The 25,902-nt window shown below is 42.7% G+C and overlaps 1 protein-coding gene across 2 annotated transcripts in view; it reads right to left on the reverse strand.

Moving 5' to 3' along the window:
- LOC106793193 (agrin-like) overlaps positions 1 to 25,902 on the reverse strand; it is a 154,200-nt gene that overhangs the window by 107,013 nt on the left and 21,285 nt on the right. For both annotated transcript variants that reach the window (XM_014759910.1, XM_014759909.1), the window contains exons 2-3: positions 13,296 to 15,066; positions 5,879 to 5,914 (exon numbers count right to left, since the gene is read on the reverse strand). In XM_014759910.1, the coding sequence (XP_014615396.1) occupies positions 5,879 to 5,914; positions 13,296 to 14,781 (1,522 nt within the window). In that variant the 5' untranslated portion in view covers positions 14,782 to 15,066. The remainder of the gene's footprint in view (positions 1 to 5,878; positions 5,915 to 13,295; positions 15,067 to 25,902) is intronic.

Below are 25,902 nucleotides of genomic sequence, written 5' to 3' on the forward strand. Positions count from 1 at the left end.
ATCATATTTCGCGAAATTTTGCTCTACTTTTCCCATAGGTTCGTTATGAAACAACAGACGCATATTTATTTAAACCTTTACGAGCTTTCAACTGCATGGCGCTAAAAATATTTAAAAGCGTGTAGATATTTTATGAAAAATATTTGGACATTGTACCTGCCGCTAGGTGTTAATGAGAAAAGTATAACAATAGCTCGTGTTTTGATCAATGTTTTATAAACTTTAGTAATTAACCGTGATCGTAATGTAAAAAGAAAACGTTAGAGTTTTGTCTTTCCTCTTCTCTTACATTCTTCGTGCAAGATCGCTTCGTCATTAAACGAGCTTTTATGATATCGATAAAGAATGCGAAAAGAATGTTCTCAAGGAGACTCGGGTCTCTCGGTTACTGCGATGACTACACAACGAAACTATTTCTTGGCAATGGTGTGTTGGTAAATTGTCGACATTTTCTCGTTCATCCCTATGGAAGGCGAACTCGGAAGGAAAATCAAATGCCACCGAATGCTTTTTAGCGAAGCGCGTTTGCGAAAGGCGGTGAAGAATCTTTGTAGTAGCCTTGCGAGCACATCGAAGAATACTCCTCCGTGTTTTTCTTTATGTATGAGTTATGTAGGGGTAGGACTGCACGAACGATAGAGGGAAACTGCCTTCGTAAATCTCGGTCGGTAGCCCCTGGGGGACCATGTCTCAGTTACAGTACGCGGCTACAGAAGTTAAAGGCTCTCCCCACTTGAGTATGCACCTATACCGACACATAGAAGCAAACGTGCGCGCGCACGAGAGAGAGGGAGAGAGAAAGAGATCCTATCTTGGCTGCTTACAATTCGCTCGATACACCATTAACATGACTAAATTATACATTTCCAGTTGTCGTTGAAAGTTTAAACGCGTTTGATCGTCGAAACTACGACATTGACAAGTATTTTAGTCTATTTGCGATGACAGCGATCGTAAGCTATCGCCCGTGAAATATCAGTACGTGCATATAAAAAAAGGAAAACTTTGGATTGTAGTTCTCTCTTAGTTTTGCTCGCTCGTTGTTTTGATACGCGTTGCGCTGCGCAAAATGTATTCTGTGCGCTCGAACGAATCGATCGAGCAAACAGAATATATTTTAACCGTAGTTTCGAGCTATATATAGATATACGCACAAACGTAGATAGATATCTAGGTACAACGTAAAATCGTAGCTGACGTTAAAAATCCGCTCTTTCTTTCGAAAGGAAGCGGAAATGTCGATAAATGATAAAAAATGGAGCTTCTTTTTCTCTCTCTCTCTCTCTCTTTCCGCAGTTCATTAATTTACAATGTCAATGTAGAACTTGGTAAAATGCACGCAGAAGTGCATCCTCATTTTTTACCTCTTTTATGCAGGAAGCAAATGCATTTACCGAACAATAGAATTCTAAATCGTTGGAAAGGTTGAAATCGACATTTTCTATAACGTTGCATAAAGGTAACGAATAAAATTGACTAATACAACATGCGAACGTCAATGGTAACACGATCGTTGTTTACTGTTTAACGTCAAATTAAGATTAAAAATGTCGGGGGATTGGTAATAAGCAGAATGCAAAATTGAACGTTTGCATAAAATTTAAGCCGATAAATGAATGAAGCGATACATCACAATTTTTCATTTCATCGATAAAATGATTTTTGATTAACAAAGCGGTAATGGACATGGATGGGAGGGAGAGAGAACGAGAGGAGATAAGAGGGATTATCGGTAAAAGTAAATTTCAGTTCGGTATTCACTTTTATTATAGTTCGTAGGTAGCAATCGTTACGTAAATATAATAAAATGTTATGACACGTTATTATTACGTCGCTCATTATGCGGTCGACACGAATCAGCGCTATTTTCGCGTCGAGCACAAACGATTGTTGGACAACAAAATGATGCTTCACACCCTCGACCCACCAATCGATATCACTGATATTCTACTAAACAACGCTTTTCGAATAATAAATAGATGGAGTATCCTTGATTCCGTGAAAATGGATTTTCGAGAAAACATAAAATACTCTCCGAGCTATGTAAAATCAATAAATTTCTCGTGTCAATAGACGAAGTTGACGGTATAACTAATATTTGCTAAATCAAGATCTTATTCAATAGTTGCATCGATAAAAGCTATTCTATTTTGTCAAAATTCGTGTGAAATCCGAGCGCGCATATGGGAAGAAAGCGGATTAACTTGCGAAAGAGAAATATCCGAAGAACTTTGCCGTTTAATCGATGTTAAAAAGAAAAATTGTAACTTTTCTATACGCGTTTACATATTTTTCATTTCAATGGTATTCTTAAGCGAAATAGTCGAAGAACGAATAATCGAAATATGTTGGTTGCATCGGACGAATGTAGAAGAAGAGGAAGGAAAGGATTTGCGCAAAGAGAAGGTAGCTCAAGAGCTTAGCTTTATCTCGGGGGGAAAGCAATTTCTTAGCGAAACCTTATCTTAGAACGTAAGTACATTGCGCGTCAATAATAGCGACTGCTGCTACTATCTTTTTCCTCCAAAAGGCTTAATTAATGAACATATAATTAGAGAGTGGGGTAACCACTACGTTGTAGGATTTTTAATTTTAACTAAAATGGATGTAGAGAGAGAGAGAGGAACGAAAGCATTGTAGGGAGTTGCGTAACGGCAAAATTAAATCCAGTGATTACCGAAAGATCGTTCGAACGATAGTAGCGGATGGCGTATTGTCATCGTCGTTAGATGATTACGAGGATAGTGGATTTAACGGACGATATACAACAACTTTCCAATCCCAATGGTCCAAAGCGTGTAACCTATTACCCAAAGTTCAAAGCTCTCCAACACACCTGGTTTGTCGCTGTTGGTAAAGCGCGCGCATGGTGCTCGCGACAAGCTCGAGACCGATATTAGTGGATAGTCCGATAATTCTGGCCAATGTCCGTCCGAGCTTTGCTGCAGGCGATTCCAAAGGGGAGAGGCAAGAAAAAAAGGACAAAAAATGAAAAGGACGAACGGAAAAGAAAAGCTGGATCTCGCCGGTGTCGCCCTTTCACCCCGCCGCTTCGTCCTACGAGAACTTTCCCACCTCTTCCCACTTATTCTGCGCGTAATTTATCGAGGAATGCCTCCTTTTTTCTTCCCCGTATGCATTCCTCCATCCACCCTTTCTACGTCTCTCTTTCGAGCCCTTTACTTTTCTTTCTCCCCATTCCTAGAGGCAAAGAATAGACCACGAGGACGCAGGGATTTATAGTAACTGCACCCTGTAGTCGTAGAATATTTTCGGTAGAAATTTTTACCAGGCCTTTCCCCGACATTCCGAGAATACCTTTCATCCTCTAGAGCACTGTCAGAGACTACGCGACCATACTTTTACGAGCCTTATTTCTAACCAGCTCTCCGGAGAACGCTCTCCGCGTCTCGCCAACGCATTGTTCCTCGTCCGGAATGATTAAGTCTCGAACGTACGACAAATATTTCGCGAATATTCCTTTCTTCGACGAATGCAGTACCACGAAACCATTGGACGTTTTTAACCCTTAGGAGCTCTCAACTTTGCCATAAGTTTTCCTAACAGTCTCCTCTTTTATTCTATTTTTGTCGTTTTCCCCTCGACAACGATGAAGCTTTCGCTCGCGAGGGAGCGAACGATTTATTCGACGACTCCATATCGCGGGTGTACTTGAGTGTCGGATACGTATATCGATATGCATCCATCTTACGATGCCTGGATTTGCGTAAATACTCGGGTACGTCGTTGCAGCAGTATCGTGACGTCTAGGATATTATATTGCGAGTAAACGCGGACGAATAAAAATGCATAATCGACGTAACTCTGGTATGGAAAAATGGTCGAGCTTGACGTCTTTGGACGCGGAATGCAGCCGTACAAATGTATACATTGTGCCAAATGATCCGGCATTCCACTCCATAACCGAACTCAAAGTCCATCGCTTGTGCGTAACACTGTCATCGGAACATCTAATACCGCTCGAAGTAACCACAGTCAAAGTATCCACGTCATCCGGAGTATTCGCAATTTCCGCCTAACCGTATTCAATATCCGAATGTTCGAACTTTGAATATCCGTGCGCGGTGCATCGTCGAAACGTTAGTATTGGTAAACTATTCGAACAATGGTAACCCTATCCTACGTTCGCTCCTCTACGTATGTATTCTAACTTTGCTAATAATTGATAATCGTGCCGCTAGCAGTATTCTCGAGGCTCGCTTAAGAATCCTCGAGTCGATTCCCCGAGATCTTTCCCTTTGGAGTATTCGGACGTGTCGGAAAAGCCGCGCATTAGCGTTTAACGATCGGAGATTTTCCGCGAAAGCATCGTATTTCACGATTAAACGACGAACGGTTCTCCAATCGAAAACTTTTCTCGTCATTTCTCCTCTACGCGCTATTTGTCTAACCTCGTTATTCGCGCGCGTCGTTAATTAACAGGCTTGCCGACAAACGTTTCTAATTACGCTCGCCGAGAGAGAGAGAGAGAGAGAGAGAGAGAGAGAACGAGAGGAAGATGCGGAGTAGCGCGTACAAATGCATGTATATTTTTTTCCCTACTTTTTACATCCATTACTCCTCCCTCTCTTTGCTTTCCTTTACTCCGTCTCTACCTTTTAACGCGGCTCTCGATCTCTTTCTCCTTTCCATATCGTAGTCTTTAACCGCGTATAACTCGTTTGCTTCCGATAATAGATTGTAAAATGAGCGTGGAAAAAAAGAGAAAGGTAAGATCAAGAGAAAAAATTCATAGGTCGTTGCTACGATTTGTTTCGCCCCTTTAAATATCCGGTTAAGAGAAAAAAATGAGAGGAAACAACATCGACGCCATTTTGTTAATTAAGAGTGAAAAGAAAATATGAAAATTAATACTATATAATACATAGGTAGTTGCTTGGAGAATATTACGTTTCCGTTTTCTCCTTGAAAAATATCGTGAATTATGTTTAGACGCGTAACACGCGAAACGTTTTTTCAGTATACTCGAGTGCACTCGTAGGTAGGACGCACGTACACGTACGTATCCACTATGGTGGGTACGCGTGCGAAACGAGAGAAGGAATTCCGCGTCTCCGGCAACGTGACAGAGCGGAAATAAAAGTGTAGGCAAATTTTCCAGTTTTCATTGCAGAAAGTAACAAAGTTTAGAAAATGAAAGACGAGCTTTACGAGGCGCATAACCGTGCGGTGCGAGCGTTGTCTTCCGTGGAACGCGCGGTAATACTAACTCTTCGCGCCTTATTTTTTCCTACTCGCTGCATTTTCAATTGAACGCGGAACCGCTAACGAAGACAAAACACTTTACTTTCATTTCATGAAAACTTAAAATTCATTTCTTGGTATTTATTCCCTGGTAAGATGAAGAAACAGTGATAGAAAGTAATCACATTTTGGGTGGCCTTTGTTTAGGTTGCTTTTCTATTTTTCTATTAATTCGTTCGGTTAGCGCAATATCAAGCGATTTGCTAAAGTCGATGATTAGGAAAGGAACTATTAGGGGCACAAAACGTCTACAACGAATAATGAATCGCCGTGGTGTTCTCTGCTTCGCGAGGAATATACTTCCTCTTCGAGATTTCAAAAAAGAGAAAGAATACACACAGCCCGCGCGCTTATTCATCGTCCGATGAAAGCGAATGAAAGATAACGAGGATCGCTTTTCAAAATGACAATACGTCTTTTTGAAAGTAGCTTTTTCCCTTTATCTCGCTCGCACTTTTTCTATGAATCGAATCTACTCCTTCAAATTTCCTTCCTCGAAGAAAGAACATTTGTTTCGATCATGCAAGAGAGAGAGAGAGAGTTAAGCGGCAAATCAAGATCTACGATGACTACATATTTATCGATTAGTTGACGCGCGAGAAGCATTACTTACCCTCCATAGGGGGATGGCGGGGTTTGTAGGACATATCTGAAAAGAGAAAGGGTTAGTATTAGTTAAAAATTAGTCGTAGGGGAAGGAAAGCAAGCGAATCTTTTTATTATGTTAGCGATCGATCATCTCTTAGGTAAAGTACAAAATATAAATAAAAGGAACGCGTTGTTGCGGGACTAACTGATCGTACGCAAACGTGCCGAGGCAGTTTAGGAACGGAGAAACACGCTAGAAGGTAGACTGTAGAAGGTAACTTGGCCCGGGATAAAGTTCCCGAAGCAAATAACAGGGAATTTCGGGTTCTTGACTCGCGCAACATCCGGCTCCTGGTCTGATGTTCCTCCTGAAACTTTTAATTATCCTTTCCTGGATATCTCTTTAATGAAGAGCCTCCGACCGTTGTGCCAGTACATACGTACGACATTAAAAATAATTACAAGTTTACATATGAATTTGGGGAAATAAAGGAGAAGCCGCTTGCGAGCAAACGTTTAATCCGCATTAAAGACGTTGCGTACTAACGACTGATAAATAAAGCTCGTGCTTCTAATTAATTACGACGCAGCATCGAAAATCTATAAAAGGTTTGGTGAACGCGAAGCGGAAGGATAACGACGAAATGTTGATTAGGAAACGAGCGCCATTAAAGTTGGATTCGCGGCCGCGGTTGGATGTATTAAAAGCAAGCGTTATTATTATTACCCACGATCGCAACGTGCCGCGATATTTTCCTACAATTTTCATAATGCGCGTTTACGAGTCTTCAATTTATTATCTACGAATGGAAAAAATGATACTTGCGTATATTTGCCGAATGTAAATTTGGACGATTTTGATTATAATTAAGTTACCGAATCGTTTAATACCGTTATTCGGACAAAGCATTTTGTCGATTATTCTACATACAGCAACAACCGGAGATCGCGATAACGTACAATTTTTAATAACCATTGTTTCGCGATGCAACCGAATTCGAGCGCGCCTCCGTGCTCTCGTATCGCGATCAAATCTGAATGGCGTATGCGGCTCGTATACTGCTACGCTTCGTCCATCGAGAATGCAAAAGCAATTAGAATTAGAGGGGTTTTCCCTCGAAAACTCGTGATCGTAGGATCGCAGTTCTATCCAATACTTATTGTTTTCCTTTGCAAATCGGTAAGCGAAAAGGACGTTAAAAAGTGGCGAAGAACGTCTTCCCAAATAGCGAGCAATCGAAGACACGTGGCGCTGACAAAGTAACGATATGTATGCAGCCGGCTCTTCCAGGAGAACTCCCGATTTCGACGAAACCTTGCCGATATTTCCCCTTTCGCGTGTCGAGCTCTATCTGTGGCTTGACGCACATGGTTAACACGTGTCGTCACTCCCACAAGCAACGCGTAACACGCCACCCGTTACACTCGCTCGCTTTGCGCACCAAACCGTTCTACGTGCTCCATCCACCTGCTATTTTATTACCAATGCCGCGTTACTCTTTATCGATCTTCTTCTTCTCCTTTTTCTTCTCAACGGAGAGTAATAAGTGCAGCTGTTGAATAATGTCGCTGCGCGATGTTTGCCCGTTCATCCTAGGGTAGCGATAAAATATCTACAAAGTTACAAACAATGCGCGAAAACATTGTAAATTATTTGAAACGCGGAGCCGCAGGCGTTTACGAGACTCGTTGCCACGATGCAATTGGAAATGGGGAAAAGAGATGGTTTGTAAAACGATTTATGAACATGACAAAAGCTCGAGACATCTTTAGCGTTTTTAGGAAAAGACAAATTTTCTTTATCGCGAGGATCGAGTACCGTACAGACACAATTTCGCGAGGAACTTCAAAGGGAATCGAAAAATTCCATTTACGAAGGAGCTTGAGAGCACTTAGACTTGTGACTGCTGCCGTGCCTAAAAATGCATCGGCCTAGATCGTTTAATCGGCGCGACAAAGTCGAAAACGCATTAACTTTTCCGCTGTTATATTTAACTCGAGCTCCATTAGGATTCGACATTGCCGTACTTTGATTCGCGCGGTTGGAATCTCATCCCTGGGAGGCGATGATGTATCTCGAGGCGATGTGCCACTAAAATCGGGAACGAACGATTCGATTCCTTTATACTAACTTTAGCTCCCGCAAATCCGAATCGAGCATACCCGTCAGAGCTCTTTGAATAGTATGCGACACAGCGACTGATTAAATTCCTTTCTACGCTCGGCGTATTTTCGCGTTACTTCCTGCAACGATGTCCAATCAAAATCAAGCGTATTCGATTTTTTTTTTTCCTTTTATAACCGTTCTACCGTAATATGCCTTTAATCTAGTTAATCCATCCTTTCTGTGTCGTATGATTAAATGAAATAGTGCCTCTATCTATATCTATCATATAAGCGTTACTAACACAAAAATCTCGATGGACGAAGCAATTATCATTTCGATAGTACTTTCTTCCACGTCCAATACCCGTTCAATCATCGAGTATTTCGTGCCGATAAATTCACACGAGGAGATACGAGATAATTAGTGAAACGTTCTATCCTCGTATCCAGTACCTATCGTTAACATACGAACATGAAGGTCCTTTTTAGAGGATCATACGAGGAAAATGCGGTAACGTCATCCGTTTCCATATCGAGAGATCGATAACTTCGACGCTTGACGTGCAATGCGAGCAGCAACGATTAATGCAGTCCGACCGTATCCCCTTTTCCTTACTTTAGATAGTTATATATATTCCAGGTAACGAGTAAAAATGATTAATAATTAATATTGTAAGGATGTTTTTATATTCTTCGTCGATTAGTTGTACTACTCGTACTTGGGACGTTTACTAAGAGAACTCACTTTGAAAAGTTCAAAGCTTGCTCATTACTTTTCTCAACGTCAACGAGTTTCGAGATTGGACTAGTATCCGGAAAAAGCACGAGAAAGACTCTTCGATCAAGGCCACTCGTGCTAGCGATTGATTCTCGTAATATTTCAGGAAAAGTTCTCATCGACCGACCGTCCGACCGACCGATCGATCGACCGACCGACCGACCGACAGACCGACGCGAAAAATGAAGAAACTTTTCCTTCCAGTTTCGTGCTCACGTCTTTCCTAACTGCGCCCACGTGCCCAATATACTTACCAACTCCGGTGAGTTCTCTGTTTGCGTCAAGCACACACGGACGCGCGGCCGCCTTCAACGTTATTTCGACAAAAGCATAGGAGGAAAATTTACGGACGCGCCGAGGATAGAATGGAGGATGCGTTAAGTGATATAAAGGTCGAATTACGTGACGGAAAAACTCGTGAAAAGTTGCGACAACTAGCTCGAAATGCTACTATACGAGTACATACGCAGAACAGGATTTAGCCAAAATATACGATAAAAAGTTCGACCTACTTATTATATTATATATATATATATGTATCCCGATGACAAGGCTTGCGACAAAGGAAGAAAAAAGGAGAGAAGAAAGGTACTACTATCTTTTATTAAAATATATGCCCGGACAAAGGTGAAACAGGCAACGAAGAATTTCATTAAAGGAGCCGTTTGTTAAAGACCATGCATGCAGAGCAATAGCTTGTAATTGTTTTATCAAGTTTGGGACATACGTAAATTGAATCGAAAAGGGGATTTTTGAAGGACGCAAGATAGAGCTCGGACGATGCTTATTCGTTGCGAACCATTGTCGATGTATTAAAGAAATGTAGAAATAATAAAAGAAGAAAATAGGAAATCGACAACAGAAGGTCGAGAAAGCGAATCGATCGAAGCGTCGATGCACAAAGGACAGAGTTCGAAGAGCAGAGGGTTCGCTTACGTGAAGGGATTACGATGCGAGCTGTCCCGTACATGCACTGCGGACCTTTGGCGTAGAATGAGAATTTAGTATGTAAGGCACGCGTTCGCATCCGCCTTTATGAGCGTTTCCCGCGATTCCTCCATTTCGTCCTCATTCTCAGGCAAGCTCGCAGCGCCGCAATTCAGGGACGGGCTCAGGGATGGGCTCAGGGATGGGCTCAGGGTTGTAGGATTAAGGACGCTGCCGATCATATTAAGGCCAGAGAATATCTCTAGCCTCGACTCCTCCTTATCCGCTTTTCCACGATCCTCTTAAAACCCGCTCGCAAGCATTTGTTCGAAGAGCACCGATGCTACTTTATAGACAAAATCACCGCATTTATTTTAGCCGCTCTTATTCTACTGCGATTAACGATAAGCATTTAGCAACCAAGGGATTAGCGTCAATAACGATCCTTTCCTACGAAACTTTGAAACGTGTGTTATTCGACGGATTCGATGAAATTCAATTAAAAACGCTCATTGCGCGATCAAATGACGTCACCTCCCTGGGTCACTTTTATTTCTGATATTTGTAATCTTAACTATAGTACTCGTAGTAGCTACGTTTCATGGTATTGTAAAACGTAGTTGCCATCTCTCCTGCTCTCGTTAGTAGAATGACGAGGACTCCGATGAAAAGTAGAGGACCCTTCCTACGATACTTATTCGAGATCACAAACAATTTCGTGTTTTATTACAAGGTATTCCGGTTACTGCCCTCGTTATCCTTAAAACGTCTCTCGAACGTTTAAGCTCGTTCTATAGCTAGCTCATTTATTCTTCGCGTATATATCCAGAGAGAAAAGTAGTATTCTTCCTTTGGCGAAACGCGCACGAGACAGGAGGGACGAGTGGAGGAGAACTGCGAAGAGAGCTTCACGGTTAGATTTCTGAGAGCAGCTGGAGGAATAGGTGAGGGAGAGGCAGAGGAAGAGGCAGAGGAAGAGGCAGAGGGAGGAGATTTTGTGAAAACGGGAGAAAGAGAAAGACGGAGAAAATTGGATCTTCGAGTAATAGCAAAATTGCGAGCGGAAGCACTTTGCACCTTGAAGCGAAATCGTCAAGCAGACGGGCGGGCAGGTAGGCAGCCAGACGGATAGGCGAGCAGCAGATACGTTTTAAGGAAGAAACTGGTACAAATATACGCGCCCCTGCGATTCGAGGAAACTTAGTTGGCGAAGCTCTCGTTCATTTACGAGACGACCAGAGAACCCCGAAATTCGTTGCCGCGAGACGATAAACGTTCCGTAACTAGTTTAAATTGCAACCTTCGGGAGAGGTTCCTGAAGCCTTGGGAAACTTTGTTATCCCTCTTAACGACGCGCTGATCCACTCGCGAGATAAATTTCATCGCGTACAAAAGTGACACGTGCTCGTCGCACAAAGCGAGCCTGGAGAATGGATGGAAGAAAGATCTTGGAAAGTGCAACGCGACCTGCGCAATTTCATATTTTCAAAGGGTTCTTCTTGGGGTTCTATCGTCTTTAATACTTTCACGTCTAACTTTTATCTCGAATTCGAAGTTTTTCCCGACTCGCGCGTTCTCTGCGGGAATTTGCCCGTTACATCCCCTTTCTCGTATTCTCCCTATCTCGAAGGTGAAATAGTTTTCCTATTAAGAAAGCCCTAATGCCGTGGGGCTCCTCCAAGGGGTCCGCGTGTAAACGCACGAATTCTTTAGCGAACAAATGTAAAAGAGGAATTATCGAGGAACGATAGTTGGCAGGACGGACGGACAGTAGACTCGAGTCCCGCGATTCGACTACGGATATAAAGGCCCGAGTGCAGTTTATCGATAGAAACGAAAGTCGAGCCGTGCTCGTTACAAATGGCGTCGACAGGAATCGTGAACAGGACGCGGTAGTAACATCCCGCCGTTGCCGGGGGCGCAATCGAATTTTCCGAAAATCCCGTTGAAAATACGAGCGTACGAGCTAGAAATAGAGTCGGAGAGAAAAGACTAGGGAAATATACATATATGGTATGTAGAAGGGAAACCTGAGAGAGCGAGAGAACGAGAGCGGTGTCGAGTCGACAGAAGAGAACCATGAAACCATAGGGATGCTATGCTCGTGTTCGTGCTACGTCGCAGTAAATGTGTTGTCCGGTAGACTATGCTCTGTCTGATTGCGAAGCGGTCGGGTGAAAACTTGACCCGAAAATAAACCGAATCGTTCGGCGGAACCCGTCGACCGCTGCCAAATGCAGCCACTCGGAATGTACCACTCCCTTCTGCCCGTTTGCGATCCCCCGTCGTCTATCAGCGCTATCGCAAAGGATCCTCGTCTACCCTGGGAAAACTCGAGAGCTCGCCTTTCGCTTCCGCGACTTTTCTCTCTACACTAGTCGCCCTTCCTACTCTAACGCGCTGAATACCATTGTTAAACTGTTACAAGAGCGAGAGAGGATTCTTTTTATTTCGCGTCCGTTTTTCTTTTTCTTTTCTTTTTTTTTTTTTTTTTGTTTTCTCATGAAACCACCTTTAGAGGCGACAACGACGAGTCAACGTCCGTCGCGAAAACAAAAAGCAATGTAGTTTGACTAGGATACAAATCTCGAGGAAATAACCATCCTGCTTCCCTTTAGCAGCCCGTGTTCTCCCATTACACGAATGTTAAGGAGGTTTCGTCGAATTGGATTTCAGAGACGTAATGTAACGCCTTTTACGATCTTCATCGATCGTTACATACTATAAATACGTGAACCCGAGATTGGCCTTGTAATGAAATATCTAAGACATCTCCGATTCTTCTCTACGGCAAGTTTTATCTTTTCCGTTAAGCATTCAAAGTATCGCCGTATAGAGTTAGAAGAATGAAAGACGACGAAGACAAATCTTGGGTGACTTTCGAACGTCTTTTACAGGGACTATCCCCCCGTCCCGTCTCGTTTCATCCCTCTCTTTATATCCCATTCCACGCGTGTAGAAAACTTACGGAGAAATAAATTCCAATCGCTACAGCTAGACGATCCTTCACGATAATGCTCCGAGACAAGGTAGACCCCCCCTTTTCTTTTCTACGTACGCGCGGCGTCCTCGTGTATGGGTGGAAAGAAGGCTGGAAACAATGAATAACAAATGTTCGCGACAGAATTGTTAGCGACCGTGGTGGACTCGGCCACGACCCAACAAAAATACGAACCCTGAACAAAATCTTCGCGCGAAAAGATATTTCTTCGAGTTTATTAGGATTATTCGATTCGACGGAAGAAAACGAGTTGGACGTGTTAGATGCGTCTTTTCGTGGAAGCTACATATCTACGAGGTACGAGCGCGAAACGTCTAACGTTTATTTTTCTCCCTTTTCGTTCCTTCAATGCCAATTGTGCTCTCTTTACGAGACGCATTGTAATTCCGAACAAACAGTTTCGCTAGTGGCAAGACTCTACGTGCCGGGAATATCAAAATATCGACATATAAAACTACCCGTAGAGACAGTTAGCGATTTCGGCTTAACGTATCGTCGGAACGTGTCCGCCCTCGACCGGGTTCGGGAAGATAAATAAAAGGAACGGCTACCGAATGGGCATCATTAACGTACCGAATATACTAATGATAAGATATATCTATTAATGTGTGAAAATAAATGTGGACTTACAATTAAAGTACAAAAGTATTCCAGCGACGAATACGAAAATAACGACGAGGAGGACCAGAAGGAGCAGCAAGATCATAGGCCTGCACCAAGGGCTTCGGGGCATTTCCGTTTGCCTGTTGTCCTTCGGCCGCTTCTCGATGACGCTCGATTCCCCGCTGGCGTTAACGACTACCCCCTTGTACGTGTACTGAGGAGTTTTCTTTTCGGCTAGAAAACCGTGATCGTCCTCCGGATCGGAGTAAACCCCGTAGGCCTCGAAATTGTTCTTTCTGTAACCGTTCATCTTTTCCGCGGTCATGTCCTCTTGTTCTTGATTTTGCTTTCTCACGTAAGGACCGGCCGACGACGAGGAAGAGAGTTCACCGATCTTCAACGTTTGCTCGTAAGACTTGTCGCGATACCTGGCGTTAGAGGAGGAGGAGGAAGCATCGTACTTGCATCTCTCGTAACTCTTCGAGCTGGTCAATTCGTATTTCGGATCGAAAGCCTTGCTACCGGTATCGTAAGTTTGCTCCTCGTACTTTGATTCGAACGATCTCGGTTCGTAGCCGGTCTCGTAAGCGGAAGATTTGCCACCGGTGCTATCGTACCTCGGTAAAGTCCCGTACATTTTTCCTGCCGAATGGTACTTGTTCTCATACTTCCTGGCAGCGGCGGAAGAAGGATTTGGATCCTGGTGTTGGGCGGTGGCGGTGGCACAATTACCGAGCTCGTAGGCAGAGTCGTGGGTTTTAACGCCGGACTCGTATCCCTTCGATGCTCCGGCCGGCTCGTAAATCTTGCCGGAGTGGGGATGGTGATGATGGTGATGATGATGATGATGATCTTTCTTCGGCTCGAGCTTCAGGGTTTCCTCTGCGTATCTCGAGGCGTACTCGTAATCCGTCAAGTCTCTCGAGTACCGTCTGCTCGTCGTATCCTGAAGTTCCGCGGGATAAGCTCTTACGCTTAACTTTTGAGCGTCGCTTCTTTCGTAAGAACCATCTAAATCCGATTCCTCGTAAGTTCTCTCCTCTAGGGGTCCTCGACGGTCGTACCTTAGACCGTCTTCCGGATAAATTCTATTGTCCTCGACGTATCTATCGACGTTTTCTCGGCCGTAGCCAGTCCCGCCGCTTTTCTTCTCGTAGTTCCTGCTATATCCAGTCTTCAATTGATCCTGATAGTCGACGTGCTCGTACGTACCACCCACCGAACCTCCCACCGATCCTCCCACCGATCCTCCCACCGACGACGCGACCTGACCATCCTGGTAAGGTTTAGAATCTTGATACTCCAAGTATCGGGAAGACCTACGCTCGCTACCATAGTCCATCGAGCCCTCGACCACGTTCGGCAATTTGCTGCTTAAATTTTCTCCCGTGCTGGCGGCCAGGACCTGACAACTCTCCGCATGCTCGACCAAGTTCGGTAGCCTAGCCAACGAGCTACCTGGCGTATTCTCCGTTAGATCGAGTTTTAAACCATTGGTACTGGTCCTGCGCATCTTTGGGATTCTTTCGCATCATCGCAGTACTCATATCACGTCAATTCTCACGGGATTTCAAACGCGTTAGCTAGGGAAAATATAAAATTTTCGAGCCACCCCATACAACGACGATGATGACGACGACGACGACGACGACGACGACGACGACGACGACGACAACGACGACGACGACGACGACGACGACGACGATCGTCGAGATTTAAGGAGAGTTAGGAGGATGCATTTTTTTCGAAGATTAGTCAAGCGCCTCTTCGTACGGTTAGTGGATGCACAAAGCGGCACCTGGAAATGAGAAAATCGAGAGCTCGTTAATCATGTTAGTAAAATAGCCCGTCAAATTGTTAAAAGATAATTAGCAAGTTAGTGAGAAAGAACTTTAGAGAGTTTTTAATCGGTTATCAAAAGTGCGAGAAAAGAAATAGCATGCAATCATTATTAAGATTGGCGTTCGATTGAAAAAGAATCTGCGAAAGAAAGGAGGAGAACGTTCTAGTACGCGGATCCAAAGTTTCCCAGTTGAAGTATACGCGAGAAAGGAATATTATTATACGCCGGTGGTAGTTGCGAGTTGAGTAAAGAAGTACTAACTACATAGGGAGAGCTCTGTAAACGGTAGCAAGTGAAAAGGAACGTTTACCTTTCACCCTTTTCCAATCTTCTATGCCTGTCAACCGAACCCATTGTACACAAAGACAGGCTTTTGTTAATTTCTAATGGGAATACTTCGATTGTGTACGTTATGTAACTCGAGCGCCGACTGAAACGTAACAGTTTGGTTCGTCAATGAAATTACTTCGACCGACTGCATAACTAAACGACGATAGGGTTCTCGCAGTAGGAAAATCAAGTTAGAAAACTTTTCGAATCCCGCAACGAAATCTACTCTTGGAGTACCTTTAACTTTAAGATAGATTTCATGAAATATTTCTCAGACAAAACATCGCTTTGAATTATCGCTTAACTAAAAGTCTTATTCGTTATTCATAACGCGAAAGATTGGAAATCAATCTTCTAGATGGACGAAAATAACGCGGTCTATCTTGTGCGAGTGTAGAGTCAAAATAGATATGAAATGCCTATAGGAAGAAAATACGCGTAACGTAAAAGAAAAAAAAAAGAAACGTAAAGACTCGGCGATTCGCGATACATTTTTGTCGACGACTAAACTGCCTTAATAAGTACGACAGAGACTCAAAGGAGATTGCTATTTCGTATGCAAATATGATTAGTTCCGGAGCGCAACTTCATTTGCGTATATTAAAAGTGCGGATAGTTCACTTTATGCAAACGACGACAGAAAGAGGGCGGGGACGAGAGAGGAGAACGCGAATGGACGATAGGAGGGCAGAAGAAAAAGTGTTTTACGAGGAATTATGAGGAACAACGCGACCGGGAATAATGTTGGATGAAAAGAAAAGGAGAAATAAAAGGAAGAAAATAGTAAGCGAAAGATGGCGCGACGACGATACGCTTGATCTCGTCACGATACTCGTTAAATGCCTCGTCACCCCGTTAACTTTGCGCGAGCTTCGACTTATGATGACAACGTCGATGATTACGACGAAAAAGGAAGCAAGCGGATATTTATCCGTCGATTTGGGCCGACGAGTCGCACCACCGAATCGCCATTACCACCGTTCCAAATTTCCTCTTTTCTTTTCCTTTCCCGGCTAGGTAAAAAGCTTTGAATTATTTATCTTTTTCCCATGGATTCACAGTTGCAGCGCGAGATGCAAATGCATCTTCTTTTTTGCTGTCCGTTTGAATGTTTAACGTCGAGCTACTATTGCCAAGCTTCGTTCGTGTTTGAATTTGCGTCTGCGTCTGCGCTCATCGTCGCGCCCGAAAAAGGAGAAACCGGAAAGAATCAGTAAATGAATGGTCGTTGACTTGCAGTCAAATGAAAAGATTAATTATCAGGTGTAAATCAAGCAAGGTAAAGTAACATTCGCAACGATGGTACGATAGGAGCGGCAAGTGCTTCGAGTGGGATTTCAGAATAATAGAAAATAGCGAAAGGAGAAAGGGTAGGAGGTACGCGAAGCTCGTGGTGTACAAGTTCGAAGGCACGCGACGCTCGCGCGTTAAGTGCTATCGATCTTGGAAAAAAGGGATGACATAACGACCGCTTTATCTATAGAATGACTTAGCAGAGAATGAGCACGACCTCTCCTTCCTGGCTTTGTATTCGCTAGCAGAATAGTCGACGATTATAGCGCTAGTACCTACATCGATGTTGCTGTATTTCAAATTATCGCTTATCTCTTATCTTTTTATTGCCGATTACAAATATATCCGAGGCTTTGCATACTCGCACAGCTTCCTGCCAAGCAAATAGAGATATTTCAAGACGGAGACATCCGTGAAACGTCGTCCGATATTCTAATTCAATATTTACCAGTGAATTCTGGGCTCTTTCTGCACCATCTACATTATTTGCAGAATTTCGAAGCACGCTCGATATACGTATAGGTACACTGTTTGCAATAATATTATATATATATGCGACAAGAATTTGGTTATTCTCTATCTCTTTGTCTCTGTTTAAAGTAAAGAAGAGAGAGAAAGGCATTAATAATTAGAGCAGAATAAGTTAAATCGGTTTAGCAAGGACAATATAGCGAGCTCCGTGCGGTATTGTTTTCAAAGTTACGTATTACGCGTTTCGAGCATAATTGGTGCAATGAAACGTTAGGATTAGGAGTAGAAAGGAATACAAGGGGTCGCGTTAAGGCCAGTGACAGAGCGATGGTAATGCCTCGTTGAATTTCCAACGAATAAACGATCAACTTGCGAGTACTAGAGAACGCAGGTGCGCGCGTACCTTTAATCACGCCAACCTAAGCGGATATTGCATCAAAAGCCAGTCTTCTGCAATGAAAGCATCTAGTACTCGAACAACGTTGGCTTACCCTTAACAAGAAATTACGATCCACTTATAATAGGCCAAAGGGTCAATCGATTAATATCCTTGATAGCGTACCGATTTAACGATTGATATTAACTAAAAACTATAAACTACATTAAAGATTTCCACATTGATTAATTTATGGCCCGCCGCAGTAGCTATACTTAAAGAGAGGAGGATACGAAAGAGTCTTTTGTTAGAAGTTTAGAGGGGTAAAGCTTAGCTCGACGTCTATCAATATAAAAGTATCTCTCTGACACATTCTACAAGTAAAAATATATAGGAGGGACGAGCACACAATAGGACAGATAGGTACATTTGGTAGGTGGTCGTTACGCGTTCTCCAGTATAGCACTTCCGTGTCCGGCCAAGTCGAGAGCACGCCCCCGGGGCCACTTCTCTATCCGTAAGGTATCTAGACTAGAAGAATTTTCACAGAAACGACGCGCCACCTTAGACGCCTTTACCCTTTTTCCGTCTCTTCTTTTTCTTTTTCTTTCCTACCACTACTCTTCCATCTCGTTACTCGTAGCAGCACCGGCACCAGCACCAGCACCAGCACCAGCACCAGCACCAGCACCAGCACCAGCACCAGCACCAGCACCAGCACCAGCACCAGCACCGTTAAACAAATACTTCAATAAAAAGGAAACGGTCGGCTGAACGTCCTCCTATTTCTCTTTCTTTCGTTCTACCTTTTTCCGTTTCTACTGCCGCAGAAAGGTTATTTCAACTGAAGAGCATATTATTATCCTCTCCCTTCCAATGGCTGCCTTTTCCTTTTACGTTCAAGAAGATATCAGTCAGGTTGTCTGTAAGAGTCTATGCGTGTACTCTCGGAATAAAAGGAATCATTTTTCTCGCTAACTACGATTAAATGAAATTTTAATCGTATGCCACTGCTTTTACCACTGACTTACCGCCGTTACCCCGCCAACAAAACATTGTTCAACGTTTCTGCTTTACGCGCTGTCGACGCGAAATTTACATTCAAATGAAAAGCTTTGCGATGAGAGAAAGTAACTCCATAGGGAAAAGAGAAAGAAAGAGATCCATTAAAACGGAATTTAAAGAGTCAAAGTTTGATCGCCTCTTGGTATATCCTTTTTCTTTCTTTAAGCGGGCATATGCAATTTGAAAAGACTAACAATAAATGGATCGATTGGTTTGATTTTGGGTCATTACGCTAAAAACTTGGCAGGTTTTTGTCTACCTTTCAAAATCACGATCTAAATATTTCCTATGCATATTAAGATAATATATATAGGAGGTATATGTATATTAAGGGGATATATAGTATAGAAAATATAGGGAGAACTGTACCGCGATACGTTTCCATGCAAAACGTCAAATTCGCTGACCGAAAAGTCATCTTCGATTATACCGTGCGTGCCTATTCACCGAAATGGAACTCCCGCGATCGCTTTCAACGAGAACAGGATTTTCAAAAGGACCGTCGTCACGGGAGGAGTGGCCATTCTGCTTCGATAAACCTTGTCTTCGTAAATAACCATGTAATATCGAGCGATCACTTTTATTTCCTTAGTTCCCACCTTAACGGCATATCGAAGAAATTCTTGAATCGATGCTTCATTTATGGGATGCTTTTCCAAAGGCACGAATTTCTATCCTAACCCTCTTTACGAGTAATTCCTAATTCCTAATATATTAATCGACGGTCGGAGACGGTATTATCTCTTCAGTCTTTACCAACCTCTTCGATAAGTCCTTATAAGCCGGACCTTCCTCTCGCGAGCAAGGAACAATGTTTCGACAACGTTTCGACAACGTTTCCAAATTTCCACACGCTCCAACGAAAGATTTATTCGAAGCGTGATAATTGTACTTAACTAACGAGTTAAACTCGACGCTAAAAGTTGACGATAACTGCCGACGGACCATGAAACTCACGCAAATTGCAATTTTCTTTCACAGAGATAAAATAGTTATTTCCAAAGAGGAACGTATAATTATACGCATTATTAGCGCGAATTTCACGATTTGTCCTCGACGCCGCTACTGTGTTTTGCTCGTTTTTCTTCGTCGCACGTGCTGCATATGCAGCTAATGTTATTGGCCATGCACTCGCGCGCACACACGCACAGAGAAAAAAAAGTAGAATAAACAACGATCCACGTAACTCGTTCATGACCCGTCATAAAATCATCTCTTTTGAATTAAAATCGTAAAATTCGATGCACACGCTATCGAGAACGCATCGTTAAATGTTGTATACTACAATACTTCTCTGATATATAAAAGCGTTCTTGACTTTTTCTTTTTTCCTATTTGTTACTTTGTTTTCAACGTCACTCATCTTTTGCTTTCGTTTTGGACTTCCTGTAAATTCCAATAAATTTGCTTGCGGCATTGAAACGATTACACGGCCAAAAAAAAATCGTATTTCTTTCGAATAGACGTTTCGCTCATCTCTCGAATTTTGCGAAAAACAATAGAAATAGAAGGCGAGGTATGACGCGGTGAACTCGTGACACGAACAGTCGCTTTTACGATCATCGTTCTTTTTACACCCGTAAATACGTCCAAATGAAATTTCTACTTTACACCGTTCCAACCTCTCATTATTGTACGTACACGCGTTGCATCTCAAACATAAAGTGTATATAATATATCTACATATGTACGATGAAATAGGTGCAATAAAATGCGCCACGCCATGCTGAAAAATTTTTCTTTACGTCCATTGTATACATTCTTGCCGCGTCAACTTTAACGTAACCGTTGGAAACATAAAGTATGCTTTCAAAAGAGTACGTTCGTTTTTACTTTCGAAAAAGAGGACGAAGATATTTTACGTTAAGACGGATTTTCAAACTTATAGATTTGTGCTAGATGCGTGCAATTGTTTATTTTCACTTAATCTTGATAAGATTTTGATAAAATGAAAACAAAACGTCGTTTATTTGTGGACGCGGCCGGCTATAAGCCGCTTAGCATTCGTCGAAAAAGGAGAAAAACTTGCTGCTGCTGGTCGACATCCGGCAGATTTTTCTTCCTATTTTTCCATCTTTTCTTCTTGGAAATGACTACCGCTTGACTAACCGCTTTCGAAAAGGTGCAACCTCGATGAGCCGCAACAATCGTCGAGGTGGTTATTATCGAAAAACGGAAAAAGCTAGAGAAGGAAAAGCGATTTTTCAACAATTTTCCGCAGCAATAGCGTGTCACCGTGTCCGGTCGAGATGAAGGCTTGGGAAAAGAGCTATGAGCGAGCTCGGAGACAAAGAAAAGGTAAAAAGCAGATGTCTCTAGGGAGAGTAGAGAGAAGTACGAATGGAACAAGAGAAAAGAAAAAGGTCGAGGGTGCGTCCGTTCTTCGGGATCAAAAGGGCGAAAGAAGATAGCAGACGGAAGGGCGTAAAAGGGTCGTGGAAGATTATTCCTTCAAAGTGGTAGGGATAGCCGAGGGTGGGGGGGTGGGGGGTCGAGGAGAGGATCAAGAAGAGATGGCTTCTCTCGGTAAATTCATAGTACGAACTCGTAGAACGAAATCCCCGAGTCGACAGTCGTTTTCTCTATCGGCAAGCCTTTTCTTTTCCACTTTGTATTCATCGCGCGATACGTTAATGCCCTCCGCACGAACAAGGACTCTTGCCTTGCGAAGTTTTTCCCCTGGGGAAAGGGGAAAGGAAAAATGCGAAAAAGTAACGAACGGAAGACGTTGATAAAAATAAAAACAAGGCTTGGTCAAAATGACGAGCCCTTTCATCGAAGAAACAAACAGGAGCGATCAATTTGTTTTAGACTAATTTACGCGCGCAAGGATCGGTAAAGAGTATCGACGCAGGTAAAAGAAACTAACGCTGCAGTAAATTACGGAGCAGGAATTAATGGGTAAATGTAAAAGGGGTAAGAAAATATCTTCTTGGACATAGTAGAAGAGTGGAAAGATTCGTCCCCCTATCTCGTCAAAGCTCGCTATTCATCTCCTTACTTTTTGTTTCTTCCTTTTCCAGGTTTTTCCTTATTTTCTACTCCGTCGCTTTTATCTCCAACGCATATCTAAATTTGAAGCTTAAAGCCGTCCTTATCTAATTTAGCGGTCGCCCTCTCGTTTGTCGATACACGAGGAACTAAAAAGAGAAAGTAGAACAGGAGCTATGAGGTCGGAGACAAGAGGATCGTCGTTAGATAGTACCGTTGGGACACCTCTCTTGCATAAATTCCTCGTTTCTCCTCCCAGCTAAATCACTAGTGACTGACGCCTTCTTTACCCCATTCCAGTTTTCCACGAGAACAAAAATCCGACCAATCTCTACGTTTATATTTCAATGCGGCGCTCCTTTGAACACCAAAATATTACCAACTACGATTTGTCAATTATACGCTTGTGAAATAAATTGTCAAAGACGAGGGATTGCGCGACGTTAAATTTATTTTTGACCGTAAACCCTATCCGAAAATATACTCTGAGCGAAAACACAAAGTTGAACATCGAAAAGAGTGACAAGAACGAAGAATCCGATTACAGTCTCTCTACGGTTACGCTTCTTTGACTGGCTAAGCTCTTGATCCTACAGAGAGAAACCGAAATAAGTTTTAGAGCGTAATAGGACGATTGTACGGTCTTTCCCTCTCTTTCGCAAGTATCCTAACAGTTAACCAGACTAGGACAACGGGATGGTTATTTTCGTACAAACAATTTTGATACTATATCCTTTATCGAAATAGTCGATAGAAAATTCATCACATTTGGAATCTTAGCGAGCGCTAAAAAGTCCTTTCCTCGTAGCAGATTTCATTTTACAACCGCCATCGCGTGTAAAGGAATAGGATTTCGTTGGGTAGTCCGTTAAACGTACAAATTCTTGCAGCTATTCGTAAGGCTTGTTAGTGCCGTTGCGAGCCTGAAAATGCTTTAATGAAACGTGTATAAAAGTCGAAGTTGGCGAACAAGGTGCATTTACCGAGACGGTAAAATCTTTAATGCGTAACGTTGAGCAAGAAATACGAGTCGCCTTTTCTTAAAGTTAGAAAATCTCGCCTATTAGCGTGAATGAATCGATTACTTAGGAATCTGGCCCTGGACGGAATTCCATCGCTTCGCGCTTCTATTCTTTTTATCTCGACAACGTTTTCCCCGCCTAATTCAAAAAAACATACGCCCTCTTATCAGAATATATACACTTTGCATGCATAGCATGTATATCAGGCAAATCTATTTTCGTGTATCGATTTTCATGTAGATGTTACGAGATATACGTATACAGATGACATCGAGAATCGCGAAGGCCCGAAGAAATTGGTCTCCGGGGAAGATGGTAAACTTTTGCCTCAACTTTAAATCTAAAATAGAGTTTGGTTGCGTTTTGGTTTGAACGTCGTTCGAAGGATATCACGAGCGAGCAAGCGAGATTTATAAAAAGGAAAAGTTTGGACGCGCTGTAAGATCCTTTAGAATCTATAAACTCGTTCATCAAAGCCGCACGCTTTTATACGCGTCGTAGAGCGAAAGTGGTGTGTGCTTCTCATCATTTCGCCAGAGTGGAGTCTGCGAAAAGGCGACGAAATTGCTCGCCGAGTAAAGTGCACGCCGAGTATATATCCTCTCTCGGCGTAAAAATCGGATTTTTTTAACGTACTCCGATCGAAATTGCGAACAGATTAAAAAGATGATGACGCGCCTCCATCGCCGATAAAAATAACTATAGAGAAAAAATGGAAAAGGAGAAATAATAAGATAAAGATACTCCCGATCTTTCCATTCTCGCGCATATTTATAGGAATTTAAATGCGGCAAGAGGATTAAAGGATAGCGAAATACAAATCGAATGAGTTTGAGCGCCTGTTGCATGCAGATCTGCGCGAATCGTACGGTAAGGACCGAAAGGGTGGCGGAGTGGAAAAATGAAAATCGCTCGGGGTATCCTGTAAACTGGACGAAACAATTCGTAGAATATGAGCGCAAACGCGTACCACGCGAGACGACGGTTTCGACGGGAGCGCATCGTGCATTGTTCCGAATAAAAAATCCAATAGAAATGTCTGATCGTCGTGTTAACGACGTACCTACTATGTACGTATCAAGCATAGAGTTCGAAAAACGCAACAAATTTCAGCGTCGACGAAAAATATTGGTCCTTGCTCTATTTTATCCCGCAAGGCAATACATATCGTGCATCTAATATATCGGGTATCTATTTTTTTTCCACCGACCGCGAGAGAAAAGAAACACGTGACAATTTTTCAAACAGTTTCGTGACAGTTTTTTCCAGAGATACGCGTTAAATATTCATAAAGGAGAGAAAAACTGTAGGAAATTCCCGAACAACCTGAATGTAAGGCTCGTTCAAATATTTAGTTTAAGTGAACTTTTTGTCAACGTAAACGTAACATCTTGGCTTCGAACCGTAATAGTATCGATTGGTCGATGGAAGGAACCGCGGAAGTGCAAACTCGCTTTTATCGTTTATCGAAAGTTTTCCTTCTATGTCTGTCCACTGGATGAAATATATCCACTATTAGAATCAGTAGATGCATCGAGAAAAGAGTCGGCCGAGAGTAATAAAACACGGAAATCCTAGCAATAAGGCGTTCGCAGAGGGAATGCTCGAAAATAAGAGTACGGTAAATTCATATGAGATTCGTATACGTCGATGCGGGGAACAAGATTCGATGAAATACGAGCTAGGAAAGTACAATTTACGTATGCACGCTTTTCATCGATTTCCATCACGGACGACAATAAAATAATAATATCTCGCGTATGTATTTATCGACATAAGATATTCCTTTGAAAGGAAGACAAATGGAGGATCGAGAGAAAAGTAGAATATCCTATCGAAATGGGACAGCTATTGCAGGGAGCGCTGCTAATAACGTCGAGTTTGTCGAACCTCTTTTCTTTTAATTCTTTCAAACTTTTCCCCAAAGAGACGACTACGAGACGAAAGTAATCAAAAAGCGGTGCTTCGAAAAAGATATCGAGAAGCGACGCGTGCGAAAAGAAAGAATATACAACACAAATACAAAATGTTTTACCAAGTTTGAAGATTTTTCCCATAGGTTGTGCTTTTTTTGCCTTATCGCTCCAACTTTTCAAAATAACTGCATACGCGTATCTCGTATACGTAATAAGAAGAAAAAGTTTCTCTCCTTACTCTTCGTTAATAATATTGCGCTGATCGCGACATCGATCTTTTTTCACGCGGAAAACGAAAGAAAATATTTCGAAATCGCGGCCAATTCATCTTCCAGCCTGTTGATGCAAAGTTCTCAGATACTCTTCATCAGACCTCGAACGTTGGACGTAATTTCACGAGCGATCGAAGCTCACCCGAAAAGCTGACACTTTTTCGTAAGAAGGTTGCCAAGTAGGTATATTAGAATAAGATAGGGGGAAGGGGAGAAAGGGTGGCTATTAACGTCCATAGTAGGTCTTTCTTTCTGCAAAGAAAAGAACCACACCTCGAAAGCGGCAAAATTTGCCTGACAGAGAAGTGTATATCACAGCGTGGTATTATCAATGAAACGCGATCCCCTTTGTAATATTAGCACTAGCAACGACGGCCAACGTTTCAAATCCTTCGCGTTACACTGGCGCATATTTCATTCGTCTCGACAGCTAGCAATAATGGAATTACCAACGTTATAAATCAAGGGTCACTCTTAAAATTGAGCGTAAATTTATGCCTCCTAGAATAGAGCCTAAAAATAACGGCGAAAGGGCGAAACGGCGAGACGCCGAAAAGACGGAGAAATCGATAAGGGAAAATTTTCTTGGAATAGAAACGCAGGGCAAATTCGTTCGTCGAGAGTATCGTCGAAAGTATCGTCGGGAGTATCGCGGTAACGCATTGCACCGACTATTACTATAGACTACATATAGATAATATGGGTAGCGAGGTAACAGCAACTAAGTATATACAAGTATATACCCCTACGTGTAGAGTATTCGTTCGCAAAGTGTTTTCCGCTTAGTATCTGGGAAGCGAAGGAGCTTTTTAACGAGCTTATCGTGGGTATCGGACGGTAATCAGTTTAGGAGGAGGCTTGCTAATCTTCAATTTACATGCGCTTCTGATTGCGTGTACGAGTTCAGTGGCGAGAAAGCGTTGTTCCAGGCTGGGATAAGGGTTGACAACCACTGCTTCCTTCCTTCGTAACTCCGGATTAGCGTCACTATCGAGGGTACTAAATGTCCGATCGCTATCGTCTGGCCCGCTCCGATAAGGGCCGAGAGCACGCAC

The sequence above is a fragment of the Polistes canadensis genome, unplaced genomic scaffold, assembly GCF_001313835.1.
Source record: "Polistes canadensis isolate GaletaPanama2010 unplaced genomic scaffold, ASM131383v1 scaffold_12, whole genome shotgun sequence".
NCBI classification, from domain to species: domain Eukaryota; kingdom Metazoa; phylum Arthropoda; class Insecta; order Hymenoptera; family Vespidae; genus Polistes; species Polistes canadensis.